Source organism: Lycorma delicatula, chromosome 1 (assembly GCF_047948215.1).
Source record: "Lycorma delicatula isolate Av1 chromosome 1, ASM4794821v1, whole genome shotgun sequence".
Classification (NCBI taxonomy): domain Eukaryota; kingdom Metazoa; phylum Arthropoda; class Insecta; order Hemiptera; family Fulgoridae; genus Lycorma; species Lycorma delicatula.
The window spans coordinates 399,922,736-399,946,566 of NC_134455.1; the positions used below are offsets into that span (position 1 = coordinate 399,922,736).

Consider the following 23,831-nt stretch of genomic DNA (forward strand, 5'->3'; position numbering starts at 1 on the left):
TGGTCATTACACTGGGAAAAAGAAAGTACAGTCTTTGCTGTGTGCTCTTTACGTATAGGGGATGAACAGCTGTCACATTGATAATGCATAAATTAGTTTTTGCGCACGGGGCAGTAGACACAGAGTGGCTTGCCATTCTAGTCGTCAAGGGTTTGGTAGCGGTGGTAGGGGAAGTTTTGCTATCTGCTGTATTTTTATTTATTGAAGCTCATGTAAAGGTGTAGGATGGGGTGCCCTTCTCATGAAGTGTGGATGCACCAGGGATTTTGCCAGCTGGGTGAGGTAACTCAGTTGTGACATGGCTATTGCATTTGATCTAAACATTATCTGAGAGTTTATAGCACCAGTGTTCAACAGGGAGAAGAACAAAGTTAGAAGCCATTGTTTACTGATTCTAGAAATTTATTGTACTCTTTTTTAAAGTGATCCACAATGTGCACACCCTCCTTTGTGGTGTTATAGAATGTTATAACTTATGGTTTCAAGTCTCCTGAAGTTACATCAATGTCATCATCGTTATGCATCGTTGAAAGTAGGAGAACGTTTTTCCTTTCTTGGGGACAAATGAAGTTAGCAGGCAATTGTTGGGGCGTTTTCCAAATGCAAACAGGATTTCAGAGGACGATCCCTAATATTAGTGAGTTCAATCGGGAATTGATGTTTGTTCATGTGAATCGTACCTACAAGTAGTCAATCTATGATTTAGAATTAAATCGTTTGCTAGAGGAACATTAGTAAAATATTTGTCCATAGTTACATTATGTCCTGTATTGTCTATGGCTGAATAAGTTGTTTCACTGTATGGCTGGCATCATTTTGAATAAAATATGTTCATTAAGACTGTTGCCCAGCATATACTTCCAGTATACTTGAGTAAAAAGTACAAGCATCTACAAGTTCATATACTTTTATCCTGTATATTTTGCTGGTTTATTTGGGATATAAACCTGAAATTTACAGTGACCGCGAAATGTGTCCAGCATTTCATTGATAGTGGCATATTCACTTACTGAATAACCATCTTCACATTTTTAACAAACTTCAAAAACCTGCCTAATTGGGCCTAAGTTATCAATAAGTTTTCTAGCAGCGTTGGTATTTTTTCATCAAATTGTATAGCTAGAAAATGTTTGAAATTGTCTCCTTGACAATATTGTCAAGGAGAATAAAAAAATATTCTGGGCATGTTTGATCGTTGGTCCATAACTTGTCAATATCTAGGTGAGTAGCTTTTTTAACACTAGCTAAATAAAGTACTCTCAAGAAAACCTTAAATTCAATTATATTGGTTTGTGGTACATCCCTGATATCACGTTATGATTGGCTCATTAGCAACAATTACTGGTTTGTGCAGTGCAGCAAGCGATATCTTCAATTATCTCATCTGGAAAATAAAAACTCCAGCATACATATATTTTTTCTTTAGCCACATTTCTTACATCTGGCAATCTAGTTTTATGTTTTCTCTAGCTGTTCGGGTAGGTCATAACGATGCTGGATTGTGCACATACCAATTATTTATGCCATCCTTACCATGGAAGATCGGACTGTCGGTGCCACTAGTCGTTCCTTGATTTGAGCGTGCACTTGGTGTTTGTTGATGTGACAAGACGTTGGCAGGCTGCAGATTATCTTCTTTAACTGATGATTGTTCTGAATCTGTGTTTTCTTCCTGATGTTCGGGCTCAGCATTAGTGTCAGAAAAACTTCTGCTTGTAACTCAAAAGCAACTTCAGCTTTGTCATCAGTCTCACTATATGTGGACTCGGTCCTCTTCCAATCGTGCCAGAATATGAAAGTCCATTGTCCTGTTCCATTATTCTTAGGGGACAACCAAACTATCAGATTCCAAAATACTCAATAAAATAAATTTAAAAAAAATAGATACAAAAAATAAATACTCAATAAAACTATGTCACAAATTATAGAAGTCACCAGAAAACTTCTACGTTAGATATTTTTTCTAATAAGTAAACCGACATGATCACTCGTGTGTTAGATTACAACTAAAAGACCATGCACACCCCACTCCTGACCTTCGGACCCCACCACCAGGTCACCCATAACAACATCCAACATCAGCACTTGCTTAAAAATGTCCTGCCGAGGCAGTGACGAAGTTTAAGTTTTTAATACAGAAGTATTCAAAATGTTAGATTTTATCAAATGTGCGAACGATCCTGGATTGATGTTATTGTGCTTTTTGCTGATTCATGGATTGAGTACATTGTTTACTTAATCAAAATGAAGTAAGTGTAAATACTTTTCCCAAGAAGGTGTTTTCATAATATCTTAAATATGTATTTGTTGATTTAGGTAGTCCAGTGATACCTAATTTTTACTATTTGCAAATTAGTTACAAAATAACTGAATTTAATCTTTTATAATTGAAATTATTTTATTTGCTCAAAATAAATTGTATTGTTGGAAAACAATAATGCTAGATGCTGAATAATTGCGTTTAACCAATCTTTGTGGCTGTGAATCCCAATTAGGCACAGCATTTTTCATGTGTTATAAAGTTTTACGTTCTGTATTCCAATTTACAAGCTTTTAATGCCTACATAGTGAATGAATTATCGTCCCAAAAAATGCTTAATAACAGTTAAAACTCTAATAGTAATTATTAAATAAATAATACTTACAGAACTTTTATTTATAAAATTAAATTACTGTTTGCTAACAATTGTGGTGAATAATTTGACAGTTCCATTTTAAAAAAATTTTGAAAAATTAAAAACTGTTTTTAAACTTTGATAAGATCCCCTGCCCTCAAATTGTCCTTATAAAAAAAAAACTCTCTTCATGTTTGGATTGATTGCAACAAAATTAAGTAACTCGTACACTATTTTCGTTATGTATCTCTTAAGCTTAAAATTTGCATTATTTGTTATTGCTGTTAATTGATATTATTTTAAATTCAAACATAGTGTTTTAAAACCCGCCATTTTTGGCATGTCACAATACAAAATTCACATAATTTACATTGTGCATTGGTTCAATGATTTTAATATTCGATCTTTAAATCATTCTGAAAAATTATGGGAGATTTAGTCAGCATTGTTAAATAATTGCTTTTTTTATTTCAGTTATGGCTGCAGCTGTAATTGCCGATATCATAAAAAGCTCATTGGGATCTATTGGTTTGGATAAAATGCTTGTGGATGATATTGGGTTGAGTGTTACTGTTATTACTCAATTAGATAAGTTATATTGTAGATTTTGTCTTTGTTTTTATGACGGTTTAAAAGTAAGTAATTTTTGTAACATATGTTAGATTCTGAATTACCTTAAGTTAGATATTTATATGGAACAGAATGGAACGCAAAAGTGGCGGGATTTTCACAACTTTCTCCCTTCGAATCTTAGAGCCTGGACAGTGTCCCTTGCTGCTGTATGATTCTGTTAATCGGGCATGTTTCAAGGGTTTATTTTAATGTCGGGTCTAAAGTTTAAAGTTTTGTTATAATTTTATGGACGGATGTGTGAATAGAATCCCATATCCGTTTGGACAAGCATTCTCAAACCATTTCTGGGTCCGACCGCAGGAGACTAGGCTTTTAAAACCTGTGCTCCTGACGTAATTCCCCTCTATTTATATAATTGTAGGCCTCAGTGAAAAATTTTCTGAATGTTGTTTGCTTTATAGTAATGTAATTCTGAATTTAAAAAAAAAATTAATTTGTTTATTAAGTGTGTTGTTTTTTTTAAAGGATGTAGCTGTAACTAATGATGGTGCGACAATCCTTCTTCAGTTGGAAGTCGAGCATCCTGCTGCCCGACTGTTAGTTGACCTGGCTCAATTGCAAGATGAAGAAGTTGGAGATGGGACCACTTCTGTGGTAGGAAATTTCAAGCAAGACCTTATTTTTACTATTAAAATAAAATATCTATCTAAAAGAGAACTAAACTATCTCTATAAGAGAGATAAATTTAACAGAGGTGTATTTTGTTTGGTCCACATACACAAAATTTCATTAAAAATTAACATACAATTTCTTTATGAATAACATCATTAACTGGTGTTCTGCTTGGCAGCAGGGCCCTTGTACCACCACTCTCTCCATCCATTTATCCCAAGCCTTCTTCTTCATCTACCTTATAATTTTCAATCTTCACCTCATCCTTTAGCTTCTTCTTTGATTCCTTTCTTCCTCAACAAAAGACTCCACACATAGCATTTGGCTAACCTTTTCCTTAACTCTTAAGGTCCAGATTTTTACTGCCTAGTAAAAATCTTTTCTTACTGAAGGCTTCCTTTGCCATTGCTATTCTTCCTTTTATTTCCATTGTACTCTTGTCATTGTAGAACCCCAAATATGTATAATTGTTTATTTCTTTCTGTTTTTCCTTCGCGTTTTCTTTTACTGATAAATCCTCTATTTATCTACTTTAGTTTTTTCTATATTTATTGTCATTCCATACTTTTTCTTTCTTCTTCCAGGGCTGTTAACAATCTTTGAAGAGCATGTGTATCGGCTAGAATTACCATATCATCAGATATGGTATACGTTGCAAACCTTATGCATCTTATTTTTTATCCTCCTGTACATACTCTTTTTCTCTTTAATATATTTCTAATATCTTCAATATAAATTTGCACTTATTTATTGTAGATTTTGGGTAATGAGTCAATCTGAAAAAGCGAAGAGATGTTTTATAAATTTCATTAAATTTTAAAAATTTTAATGAATTATGTATTTTTAATGTTTGAAGCTCTGTAAAAAAATACTTTATTATGAATAAGGATGCATACAGAACCTGCCCTTTAGCATTTTAATTTTTTCTGCATTTAAATATTACCAGTTAAGTCTCAAAATTGTTATCTTTTGTTAGAAGTTTTTTTAATGCTATCGGTGCACATTTTAAATTGTAAATTGTCAAATTGTAAACCTAATCTCAATTCAAGTTTGGTAGCAATTTACTATAAAAATAATTTAGTTGGTTGACGCAACTATCCTAGCAAAGACTTTTATACAGGTTTGAATACTAGAGCATAGATACCGGTGTTCTTTGGTGGTTGGGTTTCAATTAACCACACATCTCAGGAATGGTCGAACTGAGAATGTACAAGACTACATTTCATTTATATTCATTCATATCATCTTCTGAAGTAATACCTTACTCGGTGGTTCCGGATGCTAAACGGAAAAAGAGAGAGAAAGGTGGTTGACACCACCATTAAATTCTCCATCATATTTTTTATAAGTTTTCATTTTTTATTGTCAAAATTATAGGATGTTGCTTAATACTTTTATTCAATACTTTTTATGTATAGCATTGATTTATTATTTAAGAAAGACACAAAATATATTTGGCTTGAATTGCCTTTACTACTTGATTTTGATTATGACTTGTTTTGTACTTAAAAACTCAATTCTGCCTTTTCCCATAAAATTAACATTTTCTTTTTAATCATAAAAACCATTTCTTTCTGAATGAAAATGCAGTAATGGAAACCTTGCCTTACTGTCGTAACATAGGGTTGGCCAAAGAATTGGAAAATTTAAAGAGAAAAATTAAAATTTAAAAAACTTGTTTAATTTTATTTACATCATATTTGAGGATAAGATATGCCACTTACAAACTGTTACAATCTTAACTGTTGCCAGGGCCGGATTTATTACAAGTGCCGCCCCTGGGCAATAGCAAAAATGCCGCCCTTTTCAAAATTTTTTTAAAACCATGTGCATTTTTTGATAATTGGTATAAATGAAATATAAGCATTTACATCTTTATTGAAATGTTTTATTTAATATATAATAATATATTTACAAATTGAATCAGAAATATAATCATTTTCCACATGTATAGTAACTTGTTTAGAAACACTTTCGTCTTACTTTTTTTGTAGCAAAATCTGTTATAATCTGCTCACAGTCTAGTTTTAAAAGAATATCAGCTTTATTACTAGCGTCAAACGCACGCTACATGCTCAGTGAGTCTGTTTTTTGCACACAAAAATAAAGTTCATTACTAAATTTAAGAAATTAAAAAAACTAAAAATTATAAAAATTTTTTGGTCTACCGACCGATCCAAATATTGAAAAGTTATATATCTTGTTTAAAACTAATATATCTTGTTTGAACCTTCCTAATTAGGTTCAGGTATAAAAGATCTCGAGCTTTACCTTTTCAATACACTAATTAAAATCATCCAATCACGAATTTTGAGTTCTTAAAGATTATGATGTCAGTAAGCGGTGGATTTTTTTGTATAGGATTTTGAAGAATGAAAAAGAAAGTTATTTTGTCCGTATCCTAATTTGTCCAAATTTTGTTTTGATCAGTGTATTTTTGTCCGGTACTATTTTGTCCAGTGTTATTACATCCGGGATACCCAATAATGAAATTAATAAAAATAGATAGAATCTAATGTTTCTTAGTTTTAACTAAGAATGTTTGAAGTTTTGGTGTTTTCGATAACACCTGTTGTTCTGCTTGTAATTTTTCCGCCGCCCTTTTTCTGTTAGCAGCTCCACTACACTTTTTTCGATAGTCACTCATAGTGTTCTATCTGTAATCAAAATTAAGAATTAGAAAAATATATATGTAACTGGTATGCGCTAACATGTTTTCATTTTTTACCTTTTCAATCATTGATATTCATAAATTTGATGAAACTTTTTTAATGGCAGGATAAAATATATTTAAATGCGACACACATAAAGAAAAACGGCTCACTTAACACTCCCAAATAACAATTATCGGTTACGAAGTTGTAGAAGTTTCAATTTTCAACTCAAACGGTAGCACGTTACTCGTATAGAGGAGGACTTGTTTCCCAAGCTAAGCGATGTACTCAAATGCAAGAGTTTGGAAAAACAATTTCCACACTTAACCATGGTAAATTAATTGAGGGTGCATATTTGGAGAGAGGGCAAGGTCCGATCCTAGCTGTGAATATCAGGTAATAGCTCTCAAACCCTGAACAATAGGGAGTAATAAACAAAATGCACAAAAATGAGTGACCATATACATATAAAATTTGAAGCTGTCTGAAATTGCTATTCTCCTAAAGATAAAGAAATCCTGGAGATAAAGAAAATAATGAATACATGAAAACTCGGCGATGGCAATAAAGCCATACAATAGTAAAATCTCAAATGAATATCTATAATGCTATTGTTTGGAATATGAATTGATTCATAGTCGCTACACAACAAAATGACAAACAGTTTTAACCGATTTTCGAGTTTTTCAAAAAGTCGAAAATTTGTCACCCTGGGCCATGGCCCATGTTGCCCCTGGTAAATCCAAGCCTGACTGTTGCAGTTTAAAATTATACCCTTCAAATATACTTTCTTTCTCTTGGGATATATTTTTAAAGCCTCTAATATATATATTTTTGAAGCATCTCTCAACTCTGTGCGACATTTCCATTGTAATATTTGCGATATCTTTACCGATGTTCCCTTCAAGTTCATCAGTAATTTGAGGTTTATTGTTCTAGAACCTACTTTTCAAAAATACCACAAAAAGTAGTTACACATATTTAAATAGAGATTGTGCTGGCCATAGAATGTTATTGGCCACAGATGTTATTGATTTGTTTGTTGCTATTGCACCATCTTATTGAAAACAATCTAATCCATCATATTTTCTTAAGGGATCAGTTAAAAATGTTAAATTATATCGATATTGAACTGCAGTAACAGTTATTGCATGACTTGTTTTTATTTTTTTTTAAAAGTTATGGTCCAATAATTTCCAGAGATTGGAAATTCATCAACCAAACTACTACTTTTCTGTGTAAAGAGATTACATGTGAAGATAAGATGCTTAGGATATTGTAATGGGTAGTATTGGAAAAGTTGTTTATTTAAAAATTATTTAAATAAAAATTTGCTTCATCTGACATCCATAAATGGGAAAAAATTTTGGTAATTTTTAATTTTATTTCAAACTAGCGTACCCGGCAATGCTTCACTATTGCTAGATTTGAGTATATATGTAGATTAAATGTACATCATTGAAAGTTTGATTAAAACATTAACAAAATTAACAGTACGGAACTTCACAAAATTTAACCTTTTGTGTTTTCCCTTTCGTTTTCTCCCTTTTCTTTTTCCCGTTTTCATTTTTACAATTTTTCCTTTTCACCATTTTCCCTTTTCAAATTTTCCCTTTTCCCCTGCGTGTAAATCGGTCTGTTCAAGAGCAGACATATATCGGAAACATTGAAATTGAATAGTAAAATAATTAGTATAAATATTTTATGTCCAACAGATAGCACTGTTTTAAAAAAAAGCACGTTTTTACCTGTCACAGGTATGACATCTGAGGTATATAAATAGTAGGTATATAGAAACATGCACGTATTTGAATTCAACATTGTGTTGAAACTTCAAAGCAATCTGTGAAGAACTTTATGAACATTTATATTTTTATGTATCTAGATTCTCATAAAATTTTTTACAATTTTTCAAGTGCTGAAACTTCAGTTTTTGAACAAACTGCAATTTATATGGATGATAATTCAAATCTTTTGAGAATATTCTTCGTAAACGTGTATGCAATCTGTTAAGTGATCTTATATGAGTTGGGCTGATCACGCCAGAGTCTGCAAAATAGTAACTGTAGCAGTTTATTAAGGTGTAAATTGTGCGAACTGTTCTTGCCACATGACAAAGATTTTTTTTTTTGTGAGGATATTTATTCAAAATTTGTGACTCAGTGTTTATTGGAAAAGCAGATGGTACAGGATTGATGAAGTAAAGTGCTAAATAAACTTCCTATGAATGACTGGTTTGGACCTAGTCAGTTACCACCACCTTTATAATATGATTTTACACAGAATACAAGTTATACATCTACTCTACTACTTCGTGTTTACTAATGGCAGAAATATAGCTGGGCAGTGGTATATACTTATGCTTTACGAACTGCTGATATTACAAAGAAAAATTACCACTTCTTTGGTCCAACCTGTTAATAATACATTTAGTATAACTAAAAATAATTGTATTAACAGACTATTATATCCTATTATTATTGTGGATTGGTACTGTGTATTTGAAATTTTTGGCTGTCGATCTTTAATAGTAGTTTAGTAGTAATTTATGCTCTGTTAATTGGGGCTGATTATATATTTTGTAGTTGCAAATGAACTTATAAAAGTTTTATTTTTTATGGATTATCTTTTAATTTTTATGTTGCAGATAATTATTGCAGCAGAGTTATTAAAAAATGCTGATGAATTGGTTAAACAAAAACTACATCCGATAACTATAATGAATGGTTATCGTATAGCCTGCAAGTAAGTATGTTTTATTTTTAAAATGTATTAACCGGCACGCATATTTTTTTTGCATATACAGTTAATACATACACAAATATAGCTATTATATATTACATAATGTTATTATTTATATTATTAGACAAGGGTAGCAAGTATAGGTTATGTCGATTACGTGTACTGATGAATCATCTGCATATCAACATAACCAAATATAACCTACACTCACTTTATTCACCTCATCTAATTAATATTAAATATACAAATTATATAACCTATGGTAATATAATAGCTGTATATGTACATGTTGTAGCATGTATATATATATGTAGCTGTATATGTTGGTTAATGTACAAGTACCCGTTAATCTTTTCAAGTACTAATCTTGCTAGAGAAGTTTTAAAAATTAATGTTTAGATTACCAAAAAATACATTTTTTCATTTTTATAATTACAAGATGGGAAGTCATTAATTGAAAACTTCTACTATCAAGAGATCAGTGTCCCCCTTAACGTCATTGAGGTTCTTAGATACTTTTGAATAATGATGTATTTTTGATGTATGATGCATGTACATGCATGCACATACACATACCGTATGCAAAATTCTTAGTTTACTTCTCAGAAGAATTAATATACTTAATAAGATTTAACCAGTCTTAAATTTTGATATTATTTTGTTATTTGTGTTACATATATTATCCTAATTGTTGCATTTCGTTTACCATTTCAATTTTATTCCAATTATTATCTTAGTTTTCATCACAGTTTTAACCCAATTTTGCTAATATTTTAATATTCAAGAATTATATAATAAGAGAATATTTTAATATTCTCTTATTATTTTGGCTCGGGAGATAACAAAAGCAATTTTCACTAAAAAAAAAAAAATGCTAAGTAAACCTAAGTTTGATTTTAAGAGAGGGGACACATTTTGTCGTGTAGAGCGACATCTTTTATGAATATTCCATAGCGGTGTGTTTGAATTTATCTTAATAATTGTGTGGTGTTATTTATAATTCTGACAGAATTAACAGGTTGCTGAAGACGATGTAGCTAACCGTCATTTCACCACTCGTATTACTACTGCTGATTTTATTAATTCTGTTAAATACACTGTTTGAAGATGCTGGCAAGGTGATTGGACTACTACAGTAGATAATAAACTATGTACATCAAGGATACTGTCCTGTCAACTGCAACTGCTAACTAACAATACACCACATCCTTTTGGATTGTGTCGGAAATGTTAAATTGGGTTAACATCAGAAATATTTTTTAAAAAAATATGGCTATGTTATCGAAAGTCATACTATTCTTAACACATTAACCGCCATGGGGTGACCAGAACCGGCTTCTTTCATTAGGCCATGGGGGTCACCCGTGACCGGCAAAACTGACCTTGCTTGATGCTATCGTGCAACATTGCCGGTCATGAACACTATGTATTTTACTATTTTACCGTGCCCGACGCGGTCCAATTGATATGTTTATCAGTTTGGTTTTTGAAACTTTTAACTTCATTAATAATTGGAGGCCTAAAATTTGGCAGACACCAATTCTGTATAATAAAGTAATACATAATACAACACGTAGATAAGCTTTTATTGATAATAAAATTAAACCTCAAAACACACACCGTTTACATTTAGGCCTACAATTATCAATATGTATTTATAAAAACAAAAAATACCAGTATTAATACATCATAAAATTACGCAAAATACGTATGCAATACAAAGACAATAAATAAACATTGATAAACAATAAAATTGAATATATATGATTAAATTTATGTTAAATGTAATGTAGTATAATGATATATAAAGTCGTAAAGAACTATATAAAAATATATGGAAAATTTCATAGAACTTATGTAAAATAAATCCTATATAAAACTCAGTAATGATGTTCTCTATTGAAACACGGCAAACAATAGTGTGGCTGAGCTGGACATTCGGAACAAAATGTTGCAACTTTAATTGTTTTATTTTTGGCATATTTCCGGTCACGTGTCATCACGTTCTTCTTATAGCAACTTTGGCACCATTTTCTAGATTTCCTTGCTGGACTTTCTCTGGAATTAGAGCTTTTCTAAACTCTACCGCAGACAATTGTTTTCTTAGTTGTTATTTTATGTAGAATCATTGCATTTACAAGAACAGCAGTGTTTAGCAACAATTCGATGTCTAACTTTCTAAACCGTTTGACTGTTTTTCTCAATGGTGATGAATAGGCACTCATCTGATTCGACAAGTCTATAGCAGATTTTGTTTGATTGTAATCTCGTACAATTTTCGGTTTGTATTTTTCTTGACCCCCTTCTGTTGGATGTTTTAACAAATTTTGTTGAATGCTTTGTAACAAAACCTCTCTTTTGTCCTTCCATTTCATTATGGTTATTCCATTCTCATTTTCTTTCGTTTTGTATTCTCCAACCTTCAATTTTGCATTGTTTACTTCTTCTGGTATATTCTTTCTATTTTTTCACAGTATACTCGCCAGATGAGTTTCATTTGACAATAACTTTTCCCCTAATTCCACACTTTTATACCGGTTGTCGGTATATAAATGTGTGTCCCTTATTCAATAATGACTGGCAAATATTTGAAACAACATTTGTCGGAGTATTGTATACAGTGTCAAAATTTTTACCAGAATATATTTGAAGTTTATATGTATAATCCGGAATACTACTTAACTTGAAAACCTTAATTCCATACTTGTGTCTTTTTTGTTTGTTATATTGTCTGAATATTATTCTACCACGAAATGGCATCGTGCTTTCGTCAACACAAATAGATTCATACAATCAATCACTTTTGTCACTAGAATTGTTGTCTGCAAAATGTAGCATACGTAAAAGCATTTCGAATCTATTCCGACTCATTTTGTTTTTTACATAATTTTGCCCTACCATGTCGTCATTAGACCAGTAATCGCATAATTTAGGTACTTTTACAATACCCATTAATAAAATACGGCCAAAAAATGTTTGATCTCAGCTTTATCCGTTTCTTTCCACTGATCCAGACGAGAACGTATTTTCAGTATTGCAGTTTTGAGACTTTGTTGGGCAAACAAATTGGTGTGAAAAGCTATACTGTCGAAAAGTTCGTCAGAAGCAAGAAGTGAATAAAAATTATTAAATTACCACCGGCTAATGTATACATTACATTTTGTTTGATCGGTTAACAATAAGCAACCCCTCCACCATGGCTCAATGAGATGAGGGTGATACATATGACATGTAAATGAGGTGTGGTCTTGTACAGACTCATGCTGACTGTTCCTGAAATGTGTGGTTAATGCAACCCATACCACAAAAGTACTGTCTAGTATTCAGATTTGTATAAAAGTAGGATTTAAACCTCAGCACTTTCGACTTTGAAAATCAACTGTTAAACAACTGATTTGCGACTATGAGTTAATTACTACACCAGCAGCCTGGTGGGCAAATTTAATTTAACAAGCACCAGCCGAGTGTTAAATTTAATAAGTAAAGATTAAACAAATTGTTAAAAAGGTGCAGTAATTTATTCCCACGGGACATTGTTTGTGGGTTTTTACACAGTAAAATCTAGGCTTCTGCTTTATGCTTTTATAAACTTTACTGAAAAATCAATTTTTTCCCTTAACTTTAGTGGCTCTCTTAAGAAGATCAAATAGTTTTAAGTATCTGGGCAAAATAAAATACACATCCAAATGGAAAACATAAAAAGAGCGTATATAAAAGATAATGAAATAGAGAATGCTTATTGACTAACACATAATAATTATAATAAAGTCTCCTTTATAAATATATAATAGAACACTGAAAAAATTAACAGATTTCTAAGAAGGAAAAAATAAATCTGATTGTAGCAATTAAGACGGATCTCCATGAGGTCACAGTTGCAGAACAATGTATTTTAAACAGTAATCTCTTTAGAAAGTTACTTTATAGTCATGAGTTTCAAAAAATAGAAAAATAAGGCCAGAAAGGAGAAAGAAACAGTCAAATTATGAAGAAAAACATGAAAAGATGCTAGAAAAAATTATTTTAACTTTGAAGATGAAAAAATCAATTTAGTAGTAGTGAAAAGAAGTTTTAGCAACTGATAAATGTAGCAGTTCATATCATTTAATACTATTTCAGGTTGATCTGTCAATGCAAAGATTTATAAAAACCTTTTACATAAAAATTTGTATTTACAAATACGCATAAAACATTAGAACAAAACAGTTAAATTTTCAAGATGAGACTTGCAAAAACGGTTAAAAAATAGTTCTAAAAAAATATTTTACATCAGCTTGTAAGTTTTATAAATTTCTGAAGTATTGTTAGTTGTAAGAATTTGAAATTTTATTAACCAGCAATTTTTTTTTTTTTTTGGATGATGCATCTACACAAATTTTTAAAATGTATAAATTCTTATAAAAATATAATGTTTTTTAATAATTTCAGAAAAGCTTGTACAGTTATGTTTTGTTATATTGTTAATGAATAACAGATTTCTCACAATATAAAGGTTTGGAAAATTTGTATGTATCAAATTTTGTTTGGGAGTTTTGAGGGTTAAAGTGCGAATAACCCCTGAAAGTATCAAAAAGATTCTAGTTGTAATTAATTTTCCAATTAATTTTTTAATTAGTTTGTAATCTTTCAGTCACATAGATTCAAGTATTAAGGTTGATCAGTCGGTTTAGCATGCTACAAGTTTGATATACTCGGCATCCTCTCAAAAGTTAATTTAGTGTTTTATATATATATATTTTATATATATTATATTATGTATAATATTTTTTCAGCCTCTGCAAAGCACAGAATTAGAGAAACACTGTTTACCTTTACTTTTTTACTTTATCATAACGTTTTCAGGCCTAAGCCCATCTTCAGTGATATTTTTTATAAATTTTTAGATTGTTTACATTTACCCATTATTATATTAGCTTTTTACATTTTGTAAAAAGTGTTGATTAAAATAAAAATTTCTTAAAAACATTAAAATAAATTAGAACAAATATTTGTACAGTCAAGAATGAAAAAATATACATATTAATACAAGAGAAATTGTATAAACATTGAATTATACAATTTAAATTTATTAAAAATTTTGGAGGATATTATATTCAATTACACATTTGATTTTATAAAAGTTTACATTAATATATGTAAAAAAGAAATAATAAAAACAAATTACAAAAAAATAGATGATCAAAAGTGAAAAATGGTAGGAAGAAACCAAGTGCAGAACAGATAACATTTATAATATAAATCAAATAACAAACAATTAAACAATTAAATAAATAAATATAATATAGTTTGTACAGATATTGATAATATACAGAAAATCAGATAAATTTAATATAAATGATAATTTAGTGAATCTTACAAAAGTTGTTTTTCAAGATGAAGAAAAATGAATAATTGCAAACTCATTTAAATTTAACTTGCCAAGTAATAACATAAATAAAATTATAAAATGATATAACTAATAAAATTAATTTGTAATAAAAATTGAATAATTGATAAAAATAAAATTTATAAACTACAAAACAAATTAAAAGAAAATAATTGTACAGTGAAAAAATCCGATTATTTCAATTGATAAATACAATGAAATAATAATAAATAAATGAAAATGATTTATGATTTAAAAAAAAAATTGTTTCTATTTTAAATATATGTTTTGCTGTTAAGAACACATGCAAGTAATCACTTGTTCTGTTCTCTACATTCATCGATCTTATATTTCTGCTTTTTTATATAATGGAGAAAAAAAATTTGTTTGAGATAACAAAAGTGAAGAAGTGTGTCGGTAATTTTCAATCGCTTCATGAGGATTATGACTGTTATAATAATGATTCTGCTTTTGACTTGACTGTTTTCATCTGTTGAAAGTAGAGGTGTCTAAAAGTATAAATCTTGTACCAAAGTTTGGGGTCTCGTGGAAATTTCTGTGGACCGACCTATTAAACTTAAATTATTCTGCAGATTTACTCTTATACAACTTTTGTCTTGTGAAAAAAATGTTATCTGATTGTCACATAAAAATAATAAGTTAAGGATGTACATCATTTTTTTGTAATACACCCGTTCCTAAAAAGTAGTTTTCAACTAAATTTTACATTGTTTTAAAAGTTGAGTTACGATTTTGAAGTTTCACCTTATAAAGTTACGCTCCAAATGTATACTTTCATAAATGTTTTCCTGATGTCTAAATTAATTTTTGATGTAAGAAAATTATATTTCTGACTGAAAGTATTGTCTCTCTTTTCATCCTCTTCGACTTCCTCTTCTTCCTCTATAACACTAGTTTCTAATTCATTTCCTTCATTATAACTCTTCAATATATTCCACTCGCCTATGGACCTTTTCTTTACTATTATAAATCGGTGTACCATCTTTATTTAACACATTATTAAATTGTAATGTATATACCACAAAATTCTCCTTAACGTTCCTGTATCCTCTGTCCATTTTACGAATGATCATTTCTCTTTCCAGTTCTGAACACTTTTCTTTAATCTTTTTTTGCTAGTTTGCACTTCCCTGTGTATACTATCTCTTATTGGTCGATAATTCATGTTACCTTCTTCATCGCGAGCATTCTTATACTTTCTACATTCATCCATCAGCTGCAATATAATATATATATATCCTCTTGATATCCTAGTTTTTCTACCACTTCTCTTTGTTCCGCCTAAGTTTGCATCTGTTGATTTAGGAATTTCCTTTTTAACATTCCTGCCATTTTTCTTCTATATTTTCTACCGTATCTTTTTTACTCAGACCTCTTGTGATGCCCTCAAAAATATTTACCTCCTCTTCCTCAAGCTTCTCTAAATTCCACTGATTCATCCGACACCTTTTTATTCTTCAGGTTTTTTAATACCAATCTACATTTCATTATCATTAAATTATAGTCACTATCAATGTGGGCTGATATACTTTGCAGTCAACGAGTTGATTTCTAAATTTTTGATTAACCATGATATAATCTATCTGATATCTTGCAGTATCACCTGGCTTTTTCCATGAATAAATTCTTCTATTATGATTTTTAAAATGGGTGTTTGCAATTCCTAAATTCTACTTTGTGCAAAACTCAAAAAGTTGATCCATTCTTTCATTCCTTTTGCTCAGCCCGTATTTACGCACAATATTTTATTCTTTGCCTTTTCTGATGCTTGCATTCCAATCTCCAACTATTATTTAATTTTCATCCCCTTTTATGTGTTTAATTGCTTCGTCAGTTTCTTTGTATACACACTCTACATCATCATTATGCGCATTTGTAGGGATATATTTGTTTAACAATCATTGTCTGCTTAGGTTTTGATTTTATCCTCATTACAATGATTCCATTGCTAAGCTTTTTGAAGTACTCTACTATCTTCTTGTTCATTATGAAACCTACTCCTGCCTGTCTTTTTTTAATGCTAAGTTAATTACTCTAAAATCACCTGACCAAAAGTCGTTCTCCTCTTCCCATCGAACCTCACTTATTCCTACTAAATTTACATTTAACCTATCCATTTGCCTTTTTAAATTTTCTAACCTCCAACCTTTTTTAGACTTTCAACATTCCACGCTCCGACTAGTAGAATGTTATTTTTTTAATTTTCTGGTAATCCCTTTCTTAGTAGTTCTCATCCGGAGATCCAGACAGGGGACTAGTTTACCTCCAGAATATTTTACCAAGTTAGGTGCCTCGATTTTTGTTGTATGAAAATGCAGAGAGCTACATTCTCTTGGAAAAAAGATAGCTGTAGTCTTCCATTGCTTTCAGCTGTGCAGTACTCAGAAGATTGAGTGATGTTGATATGGCCGTTTTAAATCTTCCTGACCTACACCCTTAACAACTACTGAAAGATTTGCTGCCTTCTTTCAGGAATCATTCCTTAATCAGGCTCTCAACAGACACCTCTCCGATATGGTTGCACCTTTGATCCAGACTCTATATCACTGAGCACTGAAGCCCCTTCAGCATCGGCAAGGTCTTATGATTCATAGAGGGAGATGGTATGGAATTATGGTAGTAGTGTGATAGTATGGAGACATTAAGGAATTATAGTAAGATATCTTTCCTAATATCTGATTTTCTTTAGATTTCTCTTATATCCAGCCTCTGGAATGTCCTGTACAGTGTTTAGCATCATTGGTCATTGCAGTATTATTTATCTTATAGGCAAAAAACAGGTGTTGAAATTCTCGTTGTCTAACATGTAAAAAAACATATTTTTAGTCTCACTTTCAGAGGTTCCAGTTTTTTAAACTTGAAGCCAGCTAACTCTGACTGCATTTTAGACATATTAAAATCACAAACCAGGTCAATAAACTTTGCTCTAGTGATTTTGTGAGGTTCATTGCTTTCACCTTAGTAATCTGGATTCTCCTCTTCTTCATTACTTTGTATATATAGCCTTCATCATTTTCTTCTAAACTGCATGTTTCTGGCAAACTGGAACAGGTAACCATCACGGTGTGGAATAGGTCGTATAAGTGAAGAACACTTCACTTACAGCAGATTTCTGGAATTTTAAATACCTTTGATTTTTGTGAAACAGCTTGTTGAGTGGTCCATAGGATCTCTATATAACAAGAATAGCAAAAGGAATATGTTTTTGGTATCTACTTAGCCAGTTGTGTAGTAGTTACACAAGAATTACAGCAGATATGAGCAACCCAAGACTTGTCCTGGTCTCCTATTTTACTCCCAAAATAGAGGTATTGTGATTTTTTAACCAAAGTAGTAATATTCTCTGCAAATTAAAGTTAATTCACCTCGCACATAACCAAAATTGTTAGAATGATTTATAAAACTACGAAACATTTTTATAAAAAAAAAATAACTATACAGTAAAACAATACCTGTTTGCATCAGAAAAAGTAGAAGGAAAACAAAAGACCAGACTCAAAATGGTGTTCTTTTGAAAGCCAGAATAAAACTGATTCTCTGATCTGAATTATTCGGTAGTAAAAATAGTGATTGAAATGAATATATCATTTACAATGTCATTTATTAATTAAGGCTATTAATTAAATCATATTACTGTGATAGAATATCCAGACCTGTAGTAGTATCCATGTCATTCTATAATGTAATATGCGGCATGGTTCAAAAGTAAGGGCTGATCGGTAACAAAATAAGAACGATTGGAAAAATGAAAAATTTAATAATGGTTTCATATACTTAAATACTTATTATATTTTCCTACATAATCATAATTTTGTTAATTCTTTTGATATCGTGAAACAAGCTTCTTCAAACCACTGCATAAATGAGTCCAACCCCTGGGATTGTAGCCACTTTAATACAGAGATTTTCAACTCTTCACTTTCCTCGAATCGTTGAGGTGCAATCCAGTTCTGCAGGTGTAGGAAGAGATTGTAGTCAGTGGGTGCAACAAGATCAGGACTGGATGAAAAATTTCCCATCTGAATTTTTTAATTGTTTCTGTTGTGCATGTAGCTGTATGTTGACGTGCATGAATTAGAGTGTGTACCGCACTGATTGTTGTTTCATTTTGGCATTGACATACAAAATTCAAGTTTTGTCACCAGTGATGCTATGGGAAAAAATTTGTCTCACAGTTAAAGCAATCAAGATAAGCACCTACAGATGTCATTCTGTGATTTTTGTGAGTACTTTTTAACATTTTTGGCATTCATCGAGCACACAGTTTACGATAGCCTAGGGTTATGATTCTCTACAATTTGAGAATTCTTTGAAACTTAAGGAAATTCTAGAGAAAGATTGTAAAATGACAATTTTCTCTCACCTTTGCATTCATACAGAATGAGATCGTCAGTCTTGTCACAAAGGATCATCAGAAAAGTGGACAAACACTAGTCTGGCCACATCTCTGTTTGCTGTGAACATTTGAACGACTCTTCTGAAACTGGTACGTGATTGTCTCACTTTCCTTTCCTTTATTCATTGTGTTAAACCAGTATGTTTCACACAATTAACTGTGAATTTCAGCAGCATTTTTTTCTCTGGTGTTTATAAATCTAATCATCGATTGAACTTCACAATCTGCAGAATTTGATATTACCGCATTAATTTTAACACGCTGTTTTTGCAAAGGTAATCAACAATCAACTGACGGCAATGTGGTAATTACATACCCAGCTGACCACTAAAAAGCTACTGCTCATGCACGAACCAATCTGTATTGCCACTCACCGTTTATAACTCGTCGACCCTTTCTTTTGAATTGCATATTGTACCGTAATTATCACACTGGTCGCTTCTCCAAATTATTCCACTCTTATCATTTATAAATATGTAAAAATTATAATATAAGCTTAAACTATCTATTTAAATGAAGCTTCTAAACTGGTGTAATTCTAATTGGATTTATGTATATTGCTCTTTAATGAGGATTTTTTTTACAATTTTTACAGAGCTCCGGGGAGAAGTTTGCAGTTGCAGAATTTACTCAATGTTTGTTGGTCATACCAAAGACATTAGCAGTTAATACGGCCCAAGATGGCACAATTCTTGTCGCTAAACTGCGTACACACCATAATTTAAGTCACACAGAGAAGGAACTTGCTTATCTAAAATGGTATGTACTGACTAGTTAGGTGCTTTTTTCTTCCTAAATTTTGGTTGGTTTCCTTTCAATATTTAACTGTATAAAATGTATCCAGTAGTTTAATTTGATAATTGCTATAGGCTGCTGCTTGAACAAATAAAAGCAAAGCTTTTGGTTGAATATCCATGTTGATCTTTTGAGAATTACAAATTTCCCAGTTAGTACATCTGTTAACTTCCATAATGGATTAAACACATACCAATGGTATGTTTTCTAATTTACTCTTGCTATTGATCTACTTCAAAGAGAAAGACTAGGAAAAGACTAGTAGAAACAGCAGTATTAATGTAATATAATTTTAAAAGAAAGCGATTTATTTAAATACTTACAAATTACAACTATTTTTACTTTATTGTTGTTAATGCTCTGTTATTACATTTTTGAACATTTTTTTTTTATTTCAAAAGATTATTAAATTCTATGTTTATATGCTTATATTCGATTTGTGCAGTTTGAAAATGGTTAGTTTTAGTGTAGTTGAAGATATAGAAATTTTACAGTTTCTTACGAATGTCAGTTAGGACGTTGAAATTAACAAATGTGAAAATGAAAGTCTTTTTTGTTGTGGATGAAAATTATAGTTTAGAATTGGAAACAAAATAATATATATCTGCCGTACTCTAATATTAAGGTAAGTAAAAAAATTACAAAAAATGTAATTTTTGAATTAAACTAAACATATTTACATATTTTCCACAAGAAATTAAGACTTTTTCTGAAAGAATAGGAATTCTTTTTTTTCAAAAATAAGAAATCTTACTGGAGTACTACTGTACTGCATAATTTACTTATAGTACATAAAAATAATGGAAGTTTTTACTGCTTTTGTAACTTAGAATTCTGGAGGTTTAAGTATTATACATGATTTCTCAAAAATTGTGAATAATGAAATATATTTATCTTCAAGAAAAGAAAAACTAAATTTTGCATTTTTTGTACTTTTAAGTCCTTTTTTTACTTTTCCTGTTTACACTTCGGGAATTACCGTTTAGATAATACTTCAGAGGATGAATGAGGATGATATGTATGAGTGTGATATAAATGAAGTGTAGTCTTGTACAGTCTCGGTTCAACCGTTGTTGAGATGTGTGGTTAATTGAAACCCAACCGCCAAAAAGTACTGGTATCCACGATCTAGTATTCAAATCTGTATAAAAGTAATTGCCTTTACTAGGACTTGAACACTGGAACTCTCGACTTCCAAATCAGCTGATTTGGGAAGACGTGTTCACCGCTAGACCGACCTCTAGCGGGTTACTTGTAAGTCCCTGTTTAGAGAAAAGTGAACTAACAATTATAACCCGCCCAGAGGAATGTAATTATGAAAAATAGGGTGAGATTATCAATCTGGAAATTTAAAGGTTGATAAATATTGATATTCTAGGATAGTGACAGAGAGAGAGTGAGAGAGAGAAATATATATAATCCAGTTATCTTTATTAAAATGAGTTTTTTGACAAGATAATTTAAAGTTTCAGAAAATTGTGGCTTGCAAATAATAACTTTTATATATTAACATTAATTATCAGAAAGCATTCAGTGCTGAAAGATTGGCTTTGAAAGTGTTGGCCGAGTGGCAATAGAAGTATCTGCCTTGTTTTTCATGGCTAATTAAAAAATTATAGATTGTTTAACCATATGATTAATAGTAACAGAAAAGATGGCGCTGTAGTTCATCTGAATAGCCGATATATTCAATAATATAGTTTGATGCTAAGAAATTTTATGCCTTTTTACAAAGAAAATTTTGATGATTATATTGTATAATGGGAAAAAAGTTTATTTGCTGTGTTACTAGCACCAGTTGCTCTATTTAACATCGGTGTAATCTTATCTTTTGATCGATTACATTAAGTTTGTAGATTCATGTCATTTGGTTCAGTTTGGTTTGTATATTTACGTAAATATTGGTGTATATATACTGGGATCACTTAAAAGTAGCTTGTTATTTAAAAATATTAGTTTCATTTGAAAAAAAATATTAGGAAATCTCTATCTATTTCATTGAAAGTTTTTATTTAAGTAATTGAGTAGCAAGAAAAATAATGTATTTATTTATTTAACTAATATGAAAATAATGATTTCCAAAAAATCTCAACTTGTTTTGAACCTCTGTCTTGCAGATAACTTGCTAATGAAACGGTTAAGAAAACCGCACAGGATAGATAATTAAACGAAAAATTTTGTTTATGATGGGGATTTTTCTGTTACTTCTCCTTGGAGGCAGGGCTGCTTTAATTACAAACACAGCCCAAAAGGAAAAGCAGGGAGTATTCATCCCTAAACCTTTTTTGCTGTCTTCTACGATTGTTACTGATATTCTTGATATTCGCATGCCACACCGATTTGTTCTGCAGCATGATGTAAGCATGCCAAATTCTCTCGGGCATAGTCCCTGTGCTGCAACAGTTTGTCACATTTGTACACCAGTGTCATCTCCCTTCTGCAATCGTACTCAACAGAGGGTCTCAATGCCCACGCTTTCTGATGTGCTTCAAAGCTACAGACCGGTCAGGAACCGAGTCTACTTGTATCACAGTTCCCTGCGATTGCTGTTCAGCCATCTCTAGAGGTAAAAGATCTTCGGGTGCTGACTTTTTTTATGACCCTGTTGCTATGTACATAGTTAAATTACCCCTCAGCTGAGTTAGTCAAGACCGTGAATACCTCTTGTTTCTATGTCCAGATATATATATATCTCCTATGCAGGGATTAATTCCTAGATTATATTATTTTTAAAACTGAAAGGCTGAAAATCTTGTCTGCGCATTGGTTATACTACATTAGCTGAAAGGTTGTTTATTGAGGTTAATTAAAAAACTTGAAAGACAATTCTTTAGGCATTCTTAACTTAACAAACCGGTTAACAGTGCCGAAAAAACTAAATTGACTTGAAAGTAGGTAAGGTTTATGATTATCTTTCTGCTCCACTGTGTTTGAATGAATAACGGTCTTATAACACCTGTCATGTAGTAGTAACAGTATGTAACATCGACTTTATGGTAGTTGTTGGAAATGGTCCCTGTGAAAATTCATATATATCTGCTTGCATTTAACTTCCCGAAGGCTGTGGGGATTTTCGTGACAAACATTAGTTTTTGAACACGATGGCCATACTCCCTTAGAAATGACTTTGTCTTCAAAAATCTCTTGCAGTAACTGCATGGACAGGCAGTCTATGGCTATATATATTATCTCACAGTCTCGTTGAATCCAAACATTATTAATCTTGTTCTTGTTCGGCTCTCCTGTGAGCGGTGAATTAAATCACTGTAGCCATTGAATTTGTTTCAGTTTCCTTAAATTTGTCAATTAGCACTGTTACATGTGTTGATTAACTACCGGTGAACCTGGAAATCTTAACAGAAAATTTGTCTTACGTTGTCTGTTTACTTAGTGTGCTTACAGTATATGTATTCAAGGAAAAATATTCACTATACTAAAGTAAACATTATTCTGAGCACAAATAAAAATACACAACCTCAATAATGAAGACAAAACGAACAGCAAAGAACCAGATACACATTCTTGTCTCAATATCATCGACCTGACTGGCTTGCAGAAGCAAAGTGCAGCTCACTGATTATCTGTCGACATATAATTGTCTCTATAGTTGTGTAGTTAACTTTTTGAATTGCTGTGTAATAATAGTAATTTTTCTAATGCAAATTATTTATTTTAAAATCTAGTGATTCCGATTAATTGTCCATCATTATTTACTTAATGCGGTTAATGAAGTTAATGCCGTTTTAAAATAATTTCACAGTTTTGAAATTTGTCGTCGTTAATAAAAATATTACCGGTATTGTTTCGTGATTTAAGAGTATACTTTTATCTTATTAAGTAAATTTCAGTTGTTTAAATAGCGGTAACATTTTTGTTTCAGAGATGGACTTTATTTATATGAAGGAATTATTAAAAACAACAAAATAGCTGGAGTATTGGAACCGGCATTGTCCAAAATAAAGTCACTAAAGTTTGCTACAGAGGCTGTAGTGTTTTAG

The 23,831-nt window shown here is 31.2% G+C and overlaps 2 protein-coding genes across 2 annotated transcripts in view; both read left to right on the top strand.

The window, feature by feature from the left end:
* LOC142318011 (fatty acyl-CoA reductase 1-like) overlaps positions 1-3,830 on the top strand; it is a 46,830-nt gene extending 43,000 nt beyond the window's left edge. The window contains exons 11-12 of the mRNA XM_075354542.1: positions 3,090-3,174; positions 3,714-3,830. Coding sequence (XP_075210657.1) covers positions 3,090-3,153 — 64 coding nt within the window. The 3' untranslated portion in view covers positions 3,154-3,174; positions 3,714-3,830. The remainder of the gene's footprint in view (positions 1-3,089; positions 3,175-3,713) is intronic.
* LOC142318012 (T-complex protein 1 subunit alpha-like) lies at positions 3,155-23,831 on the top strand. The gene is made up of 4 exons (XM_075354543.1): positions 3,155-3,187; positions 3,714-3,842; positions 9,162-9,259; positions 23,714-23,831. The coding sequence occupies exons 1-4, from the start codon at positions 3,155-3,157 to the stop codon at positions 23,829-23,831; spliced, it is 378 nt and encodes a 125-aa protein (XP_075210658.1).

Excerpts from the sequence above, each read along its gene's own strand:
- LOC142318012 (XM_075354543.1), top strand. The coding sequence starts at position 3,155 with ATGCTTGTGGATGATATTGGGTTGAGTGTTACT. Across the intron at positions 3,188-3,713 it reads ATATTGGGTTGAGTGTTACT|GATGTAGCTGTAACTAATGA; the intron begins GTTATTACTCAA and ends TTTTTTTTAAAG. Across the intron at positions 9,260-23,713 it reads GGTTATCGTATAGCCTGCAA|AGATGGACTTTATTTATATG; the intron begins GTAAGTATGTTT and ends TTTTTGTTTCAG.